The 21001-nt window shown below is 35.1% G+C and overlaps 1 protein-coding gene across 2 annotated transcripts; it reads right to left on the reverse strand.

Annotated features, from left to right (window-relative positions):
- Window positions 1-3515: 3515 nt before the first annotated feature.
- On the reverse strand, window positions 3516-20240 carry LOC121411848 (threonine synthase-like 1). 2 transcript variants are annotated; one of them, XR_005969548.1, is made up of 12 exons: window positions 20143-20240; window positions 19815-20029; window positions 16097-16243; window positions 14472-15265; window positions 13256-13326; window positions 12330-12443; window positions 11681-11955; window positions 9606-9763; window positions 7214-7307; window positions 6551-6647; window positions 5773-6210; window positions 3516-5647 (listed from the first exon to the last, which is right to left on the reverse strand). XR_005969548.1 is itself a non-coding variant. In XM_041604719.1 (11 exons), the coding sequence occupies exons 2-11, from the start codon at window positions 20013-20015 to the stop codon at window positions 5879-5881; spliced, it is 2283 nt and encodes a 760-aa protein (XP_041460653.1). In that variant the 5' UTR covers window positions 20016-20029; window positions 20143-20240; the 3' UTR covers window positions 5695-5878. The 2 variants fall into 2 exon arrangements, 1 of the variants encoding a protein (XP_041460653.1); XM_041604719.1 differs by lacking the exon at window positions 3516-5647 and having other exon boundaries at window positions 5695-6210.
- Between the last annotated feature and the right edge of the window lie 761 nt (window positions 20241-21001).

A 21001-nucleotide genomic window follows, 5' to 3' on the forward strand; every position in this document is an offset into this window, starting at 1 on the left:
GTCAGACCAAAAGACGTTAAAAGATCGGAGTTGCTGCTACCCTGTTTGGCGTTCAACAATTAAAGGGATAGAGCCTCGTCGATCTGGCGCTGCACGGTGGCTGCCGGGCCCACGATCAATTGGGCAAAGCAAATTTTCGGAGTATTTCATTTCATGTCTATTTCGAACAATAAATCATGGATTTTCATTTTCATTATATGATGCACTATGAGATTTGAATTGTTTATGCTATTTGCAAATTGTTTAATCTGAAATAGAGAACTCTAGTTTGAGAGTAGGCTATGATATTGTATTTCAATGTGTTGTGTATTTCTTATTCATGTGCTAGCTACACAAAGTAAACTGTTTTTAGTACACAGCTATTGCAGAGGTATTCAATAATTATGTATAATAATGCAAAAAAAAGGAAAAGCTGTGCTCAAAAGTTAGTGAACCCACCACAAAATGCACTCCTTTATGCTGAGTAATGAATGTATAAACCAACAATAACAACACTACAATGTTCAGTGAGCCCAGAGAAAAAACTTAATAGTATTTCATCACCCGACTTCACAATTAAAGGACAAGTCCACCCCAACAAAAACTTGATTTGAATAAAAAGAGAAAAATTCAACAAGCATAACACTAAAAAATTTCATCAAAATCGAATGTAAAATAAGAAAGTTATGGCATTTTAAAGTTTCGCTTATTTTCAACAAAATAGTTATATGAACGAGCCAGTTACATCCAAATGAGAGAGTTGATGACATCACTCACACACTATTTCTTTTGTATTTCATTATATGAAATATGAAATATTTTTATTTTCTTGACATTGTCATGTGAAATGAAGTTTCATTCCTCTATGAACAAGTGGAATTTAATTGTTTTAACATTTTGTGCTTCAGGCAAGGAGGTCCTAATCGTCAAATTCGTAAAAATTGAAATATTGTATAATTCAAAAAAAAAAAAAAAAAGAAATAGTGACATCATCGACTCTTTCATTTGGATGTAACTGACTCGTTCATATAACTATTTTGTTGAAAATAAGCGAAACTTTGAAATGTCATAACTTTCTTATTTTACATCCGAATTTGATGAAATTTTCAGCATTGTGCTTGTCTGATTTTTCTCTATTGATTCAAATCAACATTTTTCTGAGGTGGACTTGACCTTTAAATATCTAAAACATGGCAGAACTCGAACACTTTGAATATGTTCTTTTCCTGGTGGGATTCACTAACTTTTGAACACCACCATATATTTTTTTTCTAATAGAATAGAAAAGGAGTTTGATTTGTCTTGCATGATTTTCTACTTCAGCGACACCTTTTTAAAGATTAAAACTTAAATCACCTTTCCAGCTACTGTTGTGATCTTAATTTCAATTCTTTAGATTAGACAAGAATCACTTGAGCGTTACAGACAAAGCAATCATTCATGAATCGATGCATGCAATAGAAAATTCATGTCGCAAGGGCATATCAGCGTACTGTTTTAAATATAAAGGACATCAAAATGAGATGTTAAATATGAAAAGTCATGACATGTCAAAGTTTTGCTTGATATCAGAAAACGGTTAAATGCAGGCTCTGGATAGAATTGACATCACCAACCCCTTTGAATTGTATGATATGTATGACATATGAAATGTCTTAATTTTCTCCTCGTTTTAATGTAAAATAAAGATTGATTTCTCCCTATAAGATGTGGAATTGCCATTGTTGTAACCTATTCTGATTTGCCGAAGAGCCTCAATTGTGATATTAGCAAAAAATATAATATTGTAAAATGAAAATGATATAGGGAGTGATATCAACTGTTTTGTGAACATAAGCAACAATTTAAAATGTAACAAATTTCTCATTTTTTTTACATCTGATTTTGAAGGGATTTTCAGCATCATGCTTCCTTGATATCTCTCTCTTTATTCACATCATTTTTTTCCTGGGGTATACCTTGCTGTTTAATAAACCTTCCAGTATACGTCTTTGGCCCGTATTCTGAAGTCAGGTTTCATTTAGACCACGGTCTAAATCTGCGTTTTAATTATAGGGAGCCAAAAAAAAATTGAAAATGTATATAATGTTTACCATTTTGTTTCCTTTTGCTTTCGCAATGAAGAAAAAAACTTAAGTTATCATTCCCAGACAATTATGAACAATTCGGGTGTCATGTGATTTCATAAATAAATTGGATGTGTACTGTAAGGGATTTGCTCCAATTGGCTCTCCACAGTAAACCACAACTTTAAACCAGGGATATACTTAAACCCCACTTCAGAATACGGGACATAGTGTCTGGCGGCCTACAGCTCCCACCATCACACATCATTAATGGTTTCCTGAAAGAATGGCGGCTTTCAGTATGCATTTCTCTTCTAAACAACACAATGTCCTTGTTCATATATTTTTGATAAATCACTCTTTCATACTGTTTGTAATTAATCAGTAATTGTTAAGGTGTAAAAAAAACCTGTTCCGGTGTGAACTACAGTGCAGAGGTATGTGGTGTGACTCATACCACGAACAGCCTTGGATAGTATTTGCACTCTGTTAATACGTGTTCACCATTATATGCAATTAATACTGTATGAGAGTAAATCAATAAATGCTCAGCTGGTCGAGGTATTGTACAAATATTCAATACTTGAAATTTGACATTCCTGTGGGGAATATAATAACTAATTGCCCACCAACTGCACACAAAGTAGTCAGAACCATCAAATAACTTTTTCTACACTTTCATCTGTATTTATTGCAATTTGTAATAAGTTATTCTTATGGTTTATAATCATAATATTGCTGTAATCAAGGCATCTTTTAGACCTCTAAAATTGTTTCCAAACTAATATCAGGAATGATTTACGAAGTAATATTAATGAAATAGATATTAACTAGCAAAAGAGCCAATAACAGTGAAGGAAAATGGCTCAGCTGTAGCTTATGAAAAAAAAAACGAGTAAAGAAAAATATTCACCAGCTGAATGATCTAAATATGATTAAACATGAGCTGCAAAACAATGGGCATAAAAGAGGTGTCCGAGATTCTTCAAATTTTTTGTGTTTTTTGCTAGATATACTCAATTTGAATACATTTCACTCTTTTGAATTTCTTTTCACAATAGATCAGGTTTCTCTGAATGAAATTTGTAGATGTTTCTTTTCTGAGACACAGAGGTGAAGTATTCCATAATAAATGATGAATATTCTATAAATCAAATTTTGTATTGTTGCTATGTTTGATGCACCTCATGCAATCTCTACTGTTGACAGGAATCATTCCATGCAGGTTAATGTCATAGGCCCGTATTCTGAAGTTGAGTTTAACTTAAACTCAGGTTTAAAGTTGTGGTTTAAGTATGGATAGCCAATTGTTACATAAATCACTAACAGAAAATATATCATTTTCAGCTCATTTGGCTCTCAAATCATTCATGATTGTCTAGGAAGTATAAATAGATGATTGTCTTCACCATCGATGAATCAGGAAAGAGCACAGTGAACATAAGAACATATAACTTAATAAAAATTTTGACACTTTTGGCTTCCCATAATTTTAGCACAGAATTAGACCATGGTCTCATTTAAACCTGACTTCAGAATACGGACCATTGACTACAATATCAGTGAACCCCTTCATTTTGATAGATGATGAGGCACTAGCATTTCCTTGGGGATATCGATTAAGGACAACTTGCCTGTTGTGATAGCCTTCAGGAACCGGTTTCGATATTAGTTGAAATGGTATCGCATTTCGTCCTATAAAAACAACGGTCCGGTTGAATCACAATTTGCAATCCAACATACTTCTGAAAAGCAAACTCGATTTGATTTTCAACCAATCAGAAGCCTGCATTTTGATGTTAGTTGATTGCAAGTGTTTTGTAACATGCCCCAGAAATCAAAACATACATTGTGCAACCTGGCTACAGATACAACATTACAGCCAAGCTTTGCTTGAAGTTAAATCTGAAAAAAAGGACTAAAACAATTAAAAAGGTTCTTACTTCCAGGCCGATATTTTGACCAAATTGGATGCTAAATTCTGCAAGCAACAATATTGTTACTAGTCATCCATTGCGAAAAGTTCAAGTCTAGCTTTATTTTAGTACCTAACAACATAATTTGTTCAAATATTCTTGTCATAGCTTTTCAGAAGCAAGACAAAGGCAAAAGTTAGATATGTGTGGGTTTTTTTTGCCCATCTAGGTGAATACTAAGTAAATGTGAGGCAAATTGAGTCAGGCTGTTAAAATCCTGGTTGTACATGAACATGTGTAATAATAATATAGAACTCCCTGCCCAAAGATATTGTACAAAAGTTAGTCAAGTTATTTTGTTCAATTCTGCATTCCAACAAAAAGCATCATACATGGTATAATTGGTAACAACAGTTCAAAGAATAGAGACTTTTAGGAGTAGTGAACGAGAACGTCGTAGCAGTCCTCTGATCGCTCGAGTCAACGTCGTCGTCTGCCCTCATACTACAGATCGGATGACTTTAGATTTCACTCGACTTGTACACGTGTACGTACGTCCACTTGAAACAGCACGATACCAGCGGGTCATGACACGCTGTCCGACCCGGAAGATCTGGGCGTACCATCGCCTGGCGACCCGGTCGGGCGATGCGAAGGTGCAACTTGTGCACACTTGCCCTTTCACTTGCTTTGATTCCTTTTTACGCGAGTTAGGATATATATCGATATAAATTTTGGAGATCAAAAAGCAATTTCAAATATGATAAACTTAATGCATCGTACAACTTACATTAATTTTGAGAAAAAGTCACTTAAAACTGTGTTTTAAAAGGGAAAGGTTGAACTTCATGCTGAGCTTGAGCGGTTAAATGACGTCACTCACGTGCACGTCGACTATGATTTAGGAGAACCGCAAAATGGATGTGTCGAGGTTCTCGATTCTGATAGTGGACGTGTGTGAGGACCTGAGGCATATGGAACGCTAAAAAATGACGTCATCTCGTACCAGTTGACTATGTCCACGTGCATTTCTAAAAGTGCTTAATGTAAAATACAAGCCATATGAAATATACATTTCTAGTCACCATTTTTAGCTGAAATGAATGTGGTATGGAAAGCAGAAAGCTGCGTTTCATGCATTATGGCTTGAATGGATGGCCGTCTCCACTTAAAGTAAAAGGTATTTCAAGATAACTTAAAAGAAAATTAATTACTTAAACATGGGTTTCTGGGATCCTATCTTGTAATTTGGAGAAATTGTCTCTTTTCAGTCATTTGCAACTAGTTATAGTTCTGATTCTACATGTCTCACGCGTTACAGGACACGTCTATCAGTGCGACTCTACAGCATATTGTACAATATCTTCAGGCATGGAGGCATTTCTCTATTAATTTTACTTCTTGTACATGTATTAAAAGGTTACAGATTAACTGAATACATAGTGTGTTAAGGTAAGGCTACAAAATATATCCCCAAAACATACTGTTCAAAATACAACGGTGATGAAAATGACATACTATATTTTTGACAACAATCACCTAACAACAATAAATAAGGGAAAAAGCTTCCCAAGGCTAATACTTTCATGTAGAGAAAAATATAGCTACGTTTGAAAGACATTCGACTAGAAAGCACTTTTTACATGGATAAAAGTGTGTTGAGCTCATCCAACTTGCCACTAAAAGCTAAAATTCAGTTTGGTCTCTTTTCCATGTAGAGAAAATATAGCTACGTCTGAAAGACGTTTGACTAGAAAGCACTTTTTACATAAATAAAAGTGTGTTGAGCTCATCCTTCTTGCCACTAAAACATTAAAAGCTCAAAATGCAGTTGGTCTCTTACCTATCCTGCACAAAGTCATATACTTCCCTCAAAATCTAATCAGGAAAAGCGAATAAACTGATTTTCGAATGCACTCAGTTCCCTATCCTTTCCTCCACAAAATCTTGCACCTCCTTCATCATAGACTCCATTGAAGCACCCACAACTTTCTTCTGAACCCTAGGGTTCCGCACCGACCTCTCCAGGTTCACATGCCTGCCAGGTCGGGGGTTCAAATCCCCGAGTCGATTCAGGAGGAGGTCGGGTCTATCAGAGTGATTTGCTCTGTGACCTAGGGAGCCGAGGACATCGGATGCAAACTTACCATGGTGAGCGGTGGAACAGATGAGCATCGGAGCTCCATCGTCGGAGGGGTGACGATCTGCTACCACCTTGCTGATGGCCGTATGGGGGTCTAGAAGGTATCCTACAGGACAAAACATAAAATGAAGAGATACGATTAAGAAAAACCCAGAATTGGTCTGTTGGAAATAGGTGACAAGGAAGATTGCCTCTCAAGTTCTCATTGGTCAGTAATAAAACATATCAAACCCTATAGTATTAGACAAATCTAAACAGCTAAGGAGTAGGGAGGATTGCAAAAGATCTTGGTTATAGGTATGTGTTTACAAACAAATTATATGGAAAAAGAAAATTGGTTATGTGGATATTGCTATTGCATATTCTGCTCTAACTCAAGATGTTTTTGGAATTCAACAGCCTGAGTGTTTAATACAGTTAATCATAATGGCTGTCTAAACTCATACCTGTTTTTTCAAAGGTTTCTTTGATGGCCTTAGAACAAGTTTCCTCATCACACCAATCACCATGGAAACCATAGTCTTCTCTAATCTTTGTCAGAACCTGGATAACAAGATTGAAGAATCAAGTCGCAGCATTACATAACACGTAACTTTAGAGTTTGGTATAAATTCACTGAAATTCAAAATCTGAAATTATGATTATCATGATTAGCATGTGAAGATCATTAAAACAATTTGTTTTTAAAACTTCCGTGTGTGTTATACAGATATTCCGGGGGGGGGGGCTTTCATAATAAATACTGACCATATGTAACTATTTTGGTTACAATGTATCATTTACATTTAACATAGCACTTATGTTGTGTGATGACAATAATAGTCATTTAATTCAGCACCAATGTAATCATCTGGTATACACAAATAGAGTAGTTTCTTATGGTACCAAAACAACTTCATTTTATCAACGACAATATGCAATTCAGCTTGTTGTAAAGAAGTACGAGAAAACTTCCTAATATGTTTAGAAAATGTGCTTGTCAAAAATCACATGGAATTCTAGCCCCATTGAATGTTTTTGACAGATAAATGGAGCTATACAATTACAAATGCTGTTCATTATCATCACCATATACTGCAAATACTAATGCATTAATTTGTGATTCTTACATTATCTGGTACTTGGAAGAATCGTTCCTCCTGGAGTTGTTCATAGAAACTGGCTACTTGTGGACCATTGCAGTCCGTGGCAAGAAACAATAATCTGAGGATAGGAAAATCAATTTATGGATCCAATACAGGTAAATTTACCAGTTTATTTTCATTCTTTCTTATGCCAATTCATCCAATTGCCAACTCGTCTACTATCATTTGATCTACCATCGGTTCGTCCACTATCCACAAGGTCTAATTGCCATTTTGTCCACTCACCATTTGTCTAATAACCAGTTGGTCCAATAGCCATTTAGTCCATATACCATTTGGTCTAATTAGACTAAGTGTTTATTGGGCAAAATGAATAAAAATAAAACATATATAAGACCAACTGGTTATGAGACGACATGGTCATAGACGAACTGGTGATTAGACGAAGTATTGATTGGACCAAATGGTTGTGAGACGAAATGTTAATGGACGGAATGGCAGTAGACTAAATGAAGGTAGACCATGTAATGAGTGGACGAGATTACTTTATATTTAATGTAGAAGTTCCAAATAGTTAAATTATTTCATTTGAAGTCCGGCATTGTCCTTTGCAGCAAGCCCTGAGTCGGAGTAAGTCAAAATCGGCTTCATGTCGCAGCCAATGATGACGTCATTAAGATTTAGATTTCCTCTTATTGATACAGGGAGGCTCGAACTGGACTGAATTTCGATTTCGGTATTCTTACCACAATTCTGAAGTCTGATCGCTAATATTTTATTGGTTGGATTGTATATATCAAATTTTAGTACAATTTCTTTGAAATTCAGATCATAGTGTGCACCAGGCTTTGAAAAGTTTACCTGTATTACTGTCACTTTCCTGTTACATTGAAGCCATACTGGGGCCTGTACCACAAAACCTAGCGAGCGATCACACATTTGATTTGTATGATTGATTGTACATAATGATCAATGTAGTCAATCACAAAAAAAATCAGCCAAATGCTATGCTTTGTGTCATGGGTCCCTGAATCAAAAAAATGTGTTCAATCCTTCTATTGACTGGTCAAACATTGAACACCATTTGATGACATTTTCCTCTGAATTTGACAACAGACCTGGTGGGTGTTTCATAAAGCTCTTCATATGTTAAAAGCGACTTTAAGAATTATCCTTTCTTGTGGTAAATGGTATATTTATTGGCGATGGTTTAGCGCGTAAGAAAGGATCATGAGTCATTCTTATTAAAGTCGCTCTTAACTTACGTTCAATCAAGTTCAATTCAACCTATGGATTAACATGTGTAATTATACTGATATAAGAATGAATGTTGGTTATAAAATGCACCTAACTATCAAAACAAGTGGTGAGTAGCCAGCCATATTTTTTTGTTTTTTTTTGTTTACTTCTGCAATTACATCATTCGTATATAATACATTTTCCATAACATAACAAACATAGAATATTGAGAACTTTTTTGGCATGAATCATAACTAAATGTACTAAAATTATCATTACAAACAAAACTGATCTCATACCAAATTTGTTAACATTTACAATTTGCAGGAGGATTGTCATCATAAGCAGATTGCTTGAAAAAATGACAACCCCAGGTTAAAACTCATTGATTAATATAATTTAATACATTGATTAATATAATATAATACATTAATATTGGTACCTTAACGCAATTAAATTTGAATTATTTCATAATCTAAACTATGAAATACACAAGAAATAATTAATGAAAAAGGCTTCCCCATTTGCATATTGACTATCTATAAAACATATTCTTATTTTCCTTCAGAGATCATCATACACACATGCCAATTATGATCTACAGTCTCACAAATGCAGAGTAGTAGGTAAGCCATATTGACAAATATACTCAAAAGTATGTAACATGCAGAGCTACCAAGTCTCACGCATTGTGCGTGAGCCTCACACATCCAGGGTCCGTCTCACGATCTCATGCATGGCACTCTTTTTCTCTCACGCATCGCGACCCAACAGAAAAAAAAGAGAAAAAGTAGCATTATTCGCTAGATTATACGCACTGGCCGACCGCCTTTGCACGCCGTTGCGTCTACCCCGACACGCGAGACGAATCGAGAGTGCAGTCAGCGCACAGCTAGTACGTGATATGATGAATGGCGTGCGTCCATCACATGGTTTTGTAGTATGGATCGATATCATGATGAAGCCCATATCTCGCACGCGCGCCTTTTCAAAACGTACAAGTGTAAGTTCAGGCCACACCCGCACAGAGACGCCGAGTCATAAAAATGTCACGCATAACGTTTTTTTTTAACTTGGCATCTCTGAACATGCTATTTATAGATTTACATAAAAAGGCTCTTGATATAGAAAGAAAAAATATGCCAAATACAAGACAATCAACCTGCAGGTACAGTACCTTTCAAGATTTGAAGATTTGAGGATATCAATGGCGGGGGACATGGTCACCCTCAAAGGCCTCTGTCGAAGATCATATACCCCGGTGTGTAGAAAGTCTGTCAAGACATTGTTGACATTGGAAGCACAGAGTAGTCTTCTTAGAGGAATACCCATCAACTGACAAACAAACAAACAAACAGAATATGTACATAAGAACATCTATTTAATTGTTCAAATTGACGATCTCTTGTAGTCTTGCCTCATTTATCCATCGACTTGATCAATGTCACATACTTTGAATTTACCCATAACCTCCTTTACTAATTCTTTTATTTTTTTTAAAACTTCTTTGAGGTTTCCATTTTTCAATAATACATGTTATTTTTCATTACTGTACATATTGGATATCATCTTTAAGAAGCTTTCTCTTTGTTATCAAATCCCATAATATTATTTGTTAAAATTTATCTTATCTACCCTACCCTAATTTTAATTGCCTAAGGTTAAAATCAATATTCATTTCCACAGGGGCTTACTAATATAAACTTTGCCTTTTATTAAGTCCCTCATTTTCATTTTAATATGTTTACTCTGAAATGTAATTTTTAATTATTTCATTATCAAAATGTGTTTGAAACTACAAATTATTCATCTACCGAACAGTTTTGTATAATATTATTTGTAACTGAAGTAGGCCTATCTAATGTGACGTTTATTCTGCTTTGTATATTATGTATGTATATGTTTGTTGTTTATTATCTGAAAATGAAAATATATTGAATTGAATTGAAAAAATTAATAGAAGATAAATATTTTGAATTGAACAGAAATTAAATTCTCTGAATCCTAAAGGCTTAAAGGGGAAGTTCACCCTGACAAAAAGTTTATTGTAAAAATAGCAGAAAAAATAATAAAAAATATTGCCGAAGGTTTGAGAAAAATTCATCATATAATTAAAAAGTTATCAGAATTTCAATTATTTGATTTGTGACGTCATATGCGAGCAGCATTCCTACATAGCGAATGGTAAAAAATCAATGAAATGTCATTTTCTCAGAAAATTGAAAATGGTTTTCACTATAACTTTTGTATATCAATAGACAAATCGTTTCACACCCGATCATGAAAAGAAAACAAAATTAAGTCATCAGGAACCATACAAAATTTGAAATTTATGCATTTTATATTTCATAACACATGGGACAGCTGCTCGTTTATGACGTCACAAATCCAAAACTTTGAACTCTAATAACTTTCTTACCCTTTAACGGAATTTCCTCAAACCTTCACCAATATTTTTGACTATTTTTTCTGCTATTTTTACAAGAAAGTTTTCTTCAGGGTGAACTTCCCCTTTAAAGGTTTAAGATTCAGGGACACCATCTTCCTGTTGTAATTTGGATGTGATTCATAAAATCAGAGGGGCATTTTATCAAACAGATATAGAAATTACTTTTTGCGGTAAAATCAAATCAATGGTAAACCTAGTTTCCCTGACTTAAAATTGATTTCAGCCTTTAGGCCTCTCGTACTATGAAAACTGCAACAATCATGCAGGCTAAATTAACAATAATGAGATTAGGTAACATTTTACATTAAAAAAATCTCACTCTGATACCTGAAAATGGTATAAACATGTCACTTGTAGTTATATGTTAACTTCAAGTTCTTGAATTTTTTCTTGATAGCTTCTTGCTTGGGCTAAATAGTCCCAAACCTGATTTTCATGAAGTTTGTAATTATCCTGAAGAGAAAAAAAGAAAGATTTTCCTAGAATAGTTTTTAAGATGGATTCCTATGAAAAAATAGAGGTTATTAACAATTTGAAAGCATTTATATTTTGCAAATCATCTCTCCTGTCCTTGTATGACATCAATAGACCTTTATTAAGCATGAATGGCCGATACTAAATGTAATTTCCATTCAATTTTACCATAGCACACATGACCATGCATATGGATACCTTAAATTTCTACGGCATAGTTACTTTTCTTTAGGGCACAACAAAAATCCAAAGCCGATGAGAGGGACAATCAAAAAGGGCATTCAAGGACATGTTCTTAGTGGCATTTGATCAATCTAAGCCCTCCATACCTTGGCATACACCGCTCCCAAGATGTTTCCAAAGTTTCCAGTAGGAACACACAGGTCAACAGGATCCCCTACACTGATGACACCTTGCCTTACCAGATCCAAGTACGAGGACGCATGGTAGACAATCTGAGGTAGCAGACGCCCCCAGTTAATGGAGTTTGCTGCACTCAGCTTTACGTTGTAATCGTTGAGAAGGGAGTGACGGAGCATGCAGGTCTCGGATGAAAAGATATCCTTGATGGCAGACTGGCAGAAGTCAAAATCACTTTCAACACCTTGGGATTAGGAGGAACAAAAGATTAAACAAAGTAACCTATCAAAACTAAAAATACGGAGTAAATATGTCTATGAATTTCATCCAAATGTACTATTTCAGCAACAATACAGGTAAAAGCCAGCCTCTGCTGAGAGTTAAAGGACATATATTTTCATTTGGTATTACCGGTACTCATCTTATACTTTATCTTTTAGTGACTAAAAACAACATCACACAGGATTGCTAAAAAGTGATACCGGTATGCACAATAAAGCTTGAGAAATAGCACTGAAAGATTTCTTTCTATCCCAAGAGTAATTGTAATTTTTCTTTTTTTGTGGTATATGCTGCACACTAGTTATCTAAAATAATTCATCTCCATTTGCATATTACCTATGACTCTGACATTAGGACTGTTGACAGCAGTCATAAGAGACTTCTGGACTGGACTAACACCCTCTTCGGGATAGAACACCATCACAGATACATCATCATCACCATTGGTTACTGGAAAGCAGAAAGAGAGTGAACAAACATCAGCATCGCCACCGCGCACTATAAACATAAGGAATTATTAACTTCACTAAAGACCACCTGATCACCTTGAATATCAATCAAAATACTCCCATCGCATTACTGAAACTGTTGACTTCATGTAATTGAATGGAGTTTAACAGAAATACAATGAGAACAATTTGCTAACAACTATCAAATGACAATGTAAGAACTGATAATTTATTTGCAAGATTCATTCCACTTTATTGTCCAGTGTTTCTTTTTTACCAAAGAAAATAAAAGTTTGTCAATCCTAGTCAAAGTCATACCAAGAGATCCAGGGGATTTGAATTTATAAAGTCAAATGAATTATCCATTTACATATTACTGAATGTGCCATTCCAAGATAATTTGTACAGATACAGCCACGTTCCACCAGACATATTGGGGTGTTTCTCACAGCTATTTGTGGTGTTAATTAAATTGAATTAATATACAGACTGGACTATGAGGTGCTGCTGTGAGAGCCAGAGGTTTTTCTCATTTTCTTGACATCTTTAATAATATGGCTATATATCTAAAATCAATGACAAAAATATAATTAGCAATTAAAAAAAAGTGTTGAAAATAAACAAAAATATTATATATATATTAACAACATCTGCATATCTTAAATAAATTAGCTTGAGAAAATACTGTATTTACGGATGCATCATGTTTTCACAGCTATACTACTTAAAAGAATACTTAAACTATACATGAAATTCATCCTATGGTATATCTAAGTTGACAATTAGAAACAATTTTCTTATTTTTAGATTTACCACTTGTTGCACCAAATCCATCTAAAACTGCACTCCCTGTATCACCAGATGTGGCTACTAATATAAGATATCTGAGAAAAAAATCATAAAAAGTTAAAATGGTGTCAATATGGGATATATTTCACTATCAATACGGACACAGAATTCTGGAGTAGGCACAGTAAAAAGGGCTGCGGCTTCTCCCTATCTATCTCCCTTAGGGCAATTCCCCGGGGGGGGGGGCCACTTCCATTCACGAGTGGATACCATGCGCGACCCTAGGGTCTCGAAAAGCACCCTAAACACGTAATTTCCATATTCTGAAAATGCACCCCTTAACAAGTATTGGAAACAAAACGATACTCTTGGCAAATATTCCCTGAAATGAACCCCTAAATAAGTACAATAATGTTTTATTGTTACGGGTCCTTCGGTCGTCGGTTTTACCATATTTGGTTTAGTACGACCCCAGCTTCTACACCTCGCACAAATCGGACTCTAAACACGAAGTGTTGGGGCAAAAAGGACATCCTTAATAAAAAATTTTAATTTTGTTTTATCATCCCCGCAAATTCGACCCTAAACACGTAATTTTCCTAGCAAAATAGATACCCTTTTTTCATTATTTTTGTGTTTTTGACACCCTTATCACGTTATGTACGTAACGTGCCCTATCGTGAAAAAGACATCCTTTTAACGTGTTTTTTGGTCGCGCATGGTATCCACTCGTCAATGTAAGTGGCTCCCCGGGGCAATTCCATAAAATATGTACATCTGACCCCCCTAATAATGGGACCTTCATGAAATATTCTGTCTCTGATTTCTGGTTCTTATGAACCTCTGTAATGTTCCGAAAGGACTATGACTTGCTAAAATTTATGAAGGTCAAACTTGAGAAAGGTGGGGGTCGGACGTACAAAAAGGTTGATCATTTTATGGAATTGCCCCTTATCTACCTGTGTTATCATTTTATTTGCATGACATAGGCCTACTGCTATTTTAGTCAATGACGATTCCCCCAATGGCAATTTGCACAGACTTCCTCAACAAAATGAACTCATCAACATTTCTCTTCCTCTCCTTTGTTTTCTCAAGTGCATAAAGATATATTTGTTATGTGTTATGTACTATACAAAGACTGACCATTATTACTATTATTATTTGCAGTCTTTAAAATACTGGCATACTTTATCAATACCAACATGTACATCTCTTTAATTAAAAGTAATTTTCTTACTTTGCATCTCCTTTCTGACTAACTGCTTCTCGGAAGAAATGAGGCATGAGTTGTAAAGGAGCATCCTTGAAAGATGCAGTCGGTCCATGGAAGACCTCAACCAGATGTTGGTTTCCCTCTAGATGAGTGACCGGCACCACATCCTCAGACTGGAAAGCATCTGACGTGTAAGTTTTTTGGATCATTCCATTCAGTACGGAGGGGTGGAGGTCAGCAGGGTGAATCCACTGCTCCAGGATACGCTGAGCTCTTTGTTGGTAGGTGCACGGGACAAGACGTTCCCACTGCTTCAAGGTCATCTTCGGAAGCTGTCCTGAAGGAACAAACAGGCCACCGTCCTCTGCCAAACCCTGCAGAACTGCACTCAGAAAATCTTTTCCCGAACTCTTTCCACAATTCCTCGTTGAAATGTACGGGCTGTTGTTCTTTAATCGAGCCACGGCTTCAACGATCTTTCCAGCGATGCTCTCTTGTGCTTCGTCAGCCTCGCAGACGATGCGCGCACTGTAAGATTTCTCATAGAACTGTTGCCTGTATGCCAGGATCTCCGTCATTGAGACACCGGCCTCTTGCCCAACAATGCGATTTACCTTCATTGCTTCTAGTCTTTGGAGGATGTCTTCGTTCTTGACATCCAGGAATAAGATCGGGCCATAGTTTGAGATGTGAGACATAGCTTCACCATGCATGGCATTGGAGCCAGTGAGTGTCACCACTGTATCTGGGGGAGGGGTGAAGGTGAGGAGCGCTTCCCCCTCTTTTTCTACAAAGTTTTCTCCTCCAACTTCAAAGAGCTACATGATGATAGAGTCAGCAAGGAAAAGGTGAGAGAGAAATAAAGAGAGAAAGAAAGAATAAAAATCCACAAAGAAACAAAAAAGAGAAATAATTAACAAACCAAAGCCTCGATAAAAACATAATAGCAAAAGCAAAACATTAAATTTGTACAGAGAATATCCGCTCTGACCTTTAACTTGGTGAACATATATATATTCTCATATCATCATTCATCACATAATTCACAAAACGCACAAAACTTTAAACTGATTTACAAACTGTTTCTTTAACTATCATGAAATTTTTTTTTTCATATGACCTTTGACCTTACAACCCCATCATAAGTCAAGTATGTGTAGAAGAATCAAGTTTAGAGTTGAGATTTTAGTGGTAACGACTGAGAGTAAAGAAGTCTCAATGAATTATTTACAGCCTGAATGGAAGCAAAGTTATGAACCCAATCGAGGAGAAATTATAGAAGATGAGATATATTTGGGCAATTCCATGTAGGTCCGACCCCACCTATATGTGGGACCTTCATGAAATTTTCTGTCTCTGGTTTCTGGTTCTTACGACAGCCTGTAATGTTCCCAAAGGACCATGCCTTGGTCAGTTTATGAAGTGAAGTAAGACTTGAGAAAAATGGGGGTCAGGTATACAAAAAAAGTTGATCATTTTAAAGAATTACTAATTTGTTTAAATGAGTTCAAGGTTTCTCTGATTCTTATAGAAAATCTTCTTATATAACCATCCATAAACATAATCAGAATGCCTCTGTGACCCGAATGGGTTGCCAGTGGCCTAAAAAAAATCAAAGTGATATCTGATTTGGATGCTGTGGTTCTCACCTTTTCACTGACTGGCATACCCCATACAGATTCCAATATATCATTATCAACATCTAATACATCCATACCAAGCTTTTTGCCAACAATCCTTCCTACTGTAGTCTTGCCTGCTCCTGGGCTGCCATTCAGGATAATATTATTACTTTCCTACAACCATAAAGAAAATACACATAACTTCAATTACAAATAAAAACACTGATATATATCAGAAAAGGAAAGTTTTGCATTATTTCTGTGAGACAGGGCTCAATACATGAGCAAATTAATGTCACATTCCACTTATTTTTTTGTATTCCATTATTTGAAATTGATTGACTTCTGATTTAATGTAGATTATCATTGCTGAAACTTATTTTATTTTTATTTCATTATCATTATTAGGTGGTCTGTCATGAATGTGACAGATCACCTATTATATTTGTCAGATTTTACTTTTTTTTTAATTATTTTTATTGCCAAATTTTGTTCCCACTTCATTTTAAAATTCGGGCTTGTCAAATTTCTTGATTTTCATTTCATGTATGGACATTATTATGGAATCGCGAAACTTTTCAAGGTTATCAAATCATGATGACGTCATCTAGGCGCCATTTTGTAAAATTAAATTATTGATCACATCACCGCAACTAATAAAAAATTATCCATATTTGCATCATATCAAGTTCCGGTGACAGGACATGTCATCAGAGGTCATGCAAAGGTCACGACACGCACGTACGCGCGTGTCAAAAATTTAAAATTCCCCAAATCAACCGTGGTCAAGTTTGGGTACGTTTCAGACCATTTTGAGCATGTCATGAATTTGCACGCGCACAGGTATGCGTGCGCGTTCTTGCACCTACCATCAGTATGCATCTTCGAGTCGTCATTTATTTTATGTCTGTTCATTGTCCATTATCTTCTTATTAATTTGATACCTCATTCAGCCTCTTACGACCAATAATACGGGAATGCGCGTCCATTCAAATTTGCATTACACGTGCGTGAAAACTCGCAAAATAAGTCATAAGTGGGCAAAAATATGCCTATGTAATATTCACTGTAGCTTCTCAGGGAGTCCGTTGACCCCCAATTTTTCCTCACTCTTGGATATAGCCAAAATCTCATCTGAAGATTGCGCAATTACGTCAAACCTATTTATGGATATTTGACCGTATCTTCGTTATTACTGGTCAATTTTCTCTTGAATTTCGATATGATGAAGTGAAGACAATTCTCTACAAATAATGTGTTTTTTCACTTTCACCCACAGCATCAGTGTGTTATGACCTGTTTAAATTTTTGCAAATTTTTTCTGGACCTAATTTTTCAGAATTTTTTAAAGAAAATGCTTTATTAATCAATTGTACGGTCTTGCTGAAAATTTTTGTAATTTTGCGGGAACCTTTTAAGGGGTAATTTTAACATTGTAAAACATAATTTTTTTTTTTAGTAAACGCTGCAATATTGAAACGTTATAGGGTAGAAAAATTTCATTCCGGACATTTTGCGGAAATTACCAGATTTTTTGGGGGGGTAATTTTTACTAAATATAACGTATAACAAATTTTCAGGTACCTTCTGTGAAATAAAACATTGTGCAATTTAGTTCATTACACATTTTCCCGAAATTTTCCGGAAAATTGCCGGTATTTGATTCTTTTACCTGATATTTTCATTAAAAACCACCAAGAAAGAATTTTCAAGTAAATGTCAAAGTCATACGCAATTAATAAATGGATATTGAAAATTCTTGAAGAAAATATGTGAAATGTTTAGAAATTTGCAGAAATTTTGCAAACTTTTACAAAAAATTCTACATAATTCTTTTATCAAAATCATCACTGATGAGTTTTAAAGTGGATGATGTGAAATTGTAGCATTTTGAAACTTCTCATTAAAAATTATTGAAATTTATCAGAAATTTTGAATGAAAATATTTAAGACATTTTAGTTTTCAAAAAGTATCACCTATGAATTTTCAAGTGTGAAATCAACACCCACTGACATTGTGAAAATTCTTGCTTGAAACTTGCTCGAAATCTTGAAAAAAAAGATTGCTAACAGTACACAGAATTTTGAAAAGATTTTGCATAAAAAAAACATCAAACCGTCGATTAGAAACTAGCTGCTGTGAAAATTAAGGCGTCTTTCATCGCACAATTTTGGAAAGCCAATTTCGGTAAAATTGTCGAAAATTTTTAAAGGAGTATTTAAGGCATTTCACGTGCTTCAAAATTCATTTCGATACACGATGGGCATGTCTACGCAGGGAGTGTTCTGCTGCGTATCTTCTGTAGATATGCAAGATACACGTAAAATTAAAAATTTTATCTGAGAGATGAAATGTCATCTCAGAATATTAATTCCATTTTAAGATATAAAATATTTTAAAGATAAAATGACCTCAGAATACCGCCTAAGGCCTTTATTTCGAAAGTATTTTGGTTGTACTGGCAAAATCACTATTTAAAATAGTAATGCCAGTCCAACCTCGGATGAATAATTCCCGCTATACTTACTCAAAGCCTGGTATATTTGTATATTTATTATTATTAATTTTTTTATTAATTATCAGTATTATCAATAATTATTAACATCATGAACACTGTCATTATCATATTAGTATTATCATTATATAAAATAGTTGATGATAAAAAATAGAAATCTTTGGAACAATCAGAGAAAATCTTTTTTTTTCTTCATTCATTTACATCAAAATATAAGTCAAACAGATATTATACAGACTATCAATTATATTTATAGCCTACTTGTATCAATTTAAAAGAAAAGGAAACATTTAAAAAATGGTGAATAGTAGCCCTGTACTTAATCACTAAGAGTACAATATCTTATACAATAGGGTCTACTTTATCACCATTTTTGTTAGCTCAGTTTCCAGGTATTAGATCAGGAAAACAATGAAATGAGGTCATAATCATGATAAGATAAGATTGATTTATTTATACATGATTAAAAAGCCCCAACAGTTCACAGACTGATTTCCATTGGGGCCATGTGGAAGATAATATACAATTGACATAGTAAACATTTAAAAACCAGTGTTCAATGGACAATACAATGAAAAAATAAGTTAACTTAAACAAAGGCATCAGTGAGATATTACAACTTTAGGAATCATAGTAAGGTGAAGTGGAGGGGAGGAACAAAAGGAAGGGAAAAAGGAGAAGAAAAATACAATGAAGAAAAAAACAGAAGAAGAAAAGAAGAAGAAAAAAGAACAATAAAGATAAGAAGACAAAGAAATGATATACTGTTCTCAAAACACATTACAAAATGAAATATCTATCGGGTAATTCGAACAAAGCGGTGCATACAAGGATATAGTAAATGTGAACATAAAAAAGTAAAATGTCAAAGTATCATGTTTCTATAATGGACAATTGAGCACATGAAAATTATTAGGGGGCCTACATGATTTATCATGTTATAAGCTAAACACATAAAAATGACTGGAAAATTTATGTTAACTAAAAAAAAGTCTAAAAATGCACTGAACATATAAAGCATCAAAAACTTGATTAATACTAAAACTGGCCATATATAAAGCAAAACCTATGAAATGATTGCAATTAAATACATGTACTGGGACTCAGTGGGAGCAGGAAATATATATAAATTGTCTGTTGATGTTTGATAAAAACATTTAAACAGAATTATAGGTAGATCTAGGTAATTTCAGAAACTTCAATTAAAAAAATAGATTAGAAAGAGATACCTTTATTCTGTTCCATTGCCTGGTCCTACAAATATTAGTGGAAATTGTGGCTCTTCCATCTTTGCGAGACCTTAACAGGAAATTCTGAATGCCAACCACTCCCACCCCCGGTGCAGCAGATCCCACGAGACGGAAACCAGCCGCTTTCATCCCCGACCATTCGGGGTGAGACAGGACCAGACTGCCGCATCTGTGTAGCATCGTGACGGGCGCTCCTGTAATGAAAAAACACACGAGTCAAAACATAGCATTTGCCTTAAAATCAAGTTCTCTCCGGAGTTCTCTATAAACTAAAGTTATAGGTTAATATCTAACATTAACAGCCTACCACAATGACCGTTGTTGTAATACAGTGGAAAGTATTTCTCTGATCTGACACTTGATACGAATCATTACAGAACGAAGACAACTCAATTCAGGTTCTATTATCACTGGGAGCGATTGCGTCATCCGACTCTTATGTTGTGTGGGGCGGGGCTTTGTGGTTGAGAGGGAGGGCATTAGATCAAAAGCTTCAGTCTCTGTATTTTGGTTGTTCCGCTGAACTACGTTGGTTCCAATCACCATATATACATTTGATCATGGAGCTAACAGAGATAGCTCTATGATTTGATAGTAAAATGTCAGAAATTGTTGAATAAATCCCCCAAAACGAGTCTATATTGCTGTCATTATCATATCCCCGGGGAAGTTTATATTCCGTATCAGGGGGGGGGGGGGGGGAGCCTATGATGAATCATAATTGTAACAAGTATGATCATAATGATAATGATAAGGATGGAGTACAAGATGATCATTAATGTATAGGCTACCAGGGGCCGCGGAACGGTTTTGTATGATGGCCCGAGATTCTGGAACTCCCTTAGTGAAGATAATAGCCCATCCCTCGGTTTTTTTTTTTAAGAAACTTAAAAATGATTTTCTTAAATCATGCCTATTGCAATAGTAAACCTAACCCTATATAAAATAATACCCGGACCAATTGTCGCCGGAGCAAACGTCGTTTCACCGAATTGATCCAGCATTGGGCCTACTTTCAGAAATCGTTAGAAACAGAAAATGGATGGAGCGAGAAAGACAAAGTCTGTGTTTCATGAAGCTGTTCGTAAGATACGAATGACTTTATGCACGACTGGTGATACTTTCCTGTGCTATCTGATATCCCTATATAATTGAGTTATGGCCCA

This window comes from Lytechinus variegatus, chromosome 3 (genome assembly GCF_018143015.1).
Source record: "Lytechinus variegatus isolate NC3 chromosome 3, Lvar_3.0, whole genome shotgun sequence".
Classification (NCBI taxonomy): domain Eukaryota; kingdom Metazoa; phylum Echinodermata; class Echinoidea; order Temnopleuroida; family Toxopneustidae; genus Lytechinus; species Lytechinus variegatus.

Bases quoted from the DNA above. Each gene is read 5' to 3' on its own strand.
- LOC121411848 (XM_041604719.1), bottom strand. From the start codon at position 20,015: ATGCTACACAGATGCGGCAGTCTGGTCCTGTCTCACCCCGAATGGTCG. The intron at 12,444-13,255 runs GTAAATCTAAAA...TCTGCTTTCCAG, and splicing joins TGGATTTGGTGCAACAAGTG to TAACCAATGGTGATGATGAT. The intron at 7,308-9,605 runs GTACTGTACCTG...TCCTATCCTCAG, and splicing joins AAATCTTCAAATCTTGAAAG to ATTATTGTTTCTTGCCACGG.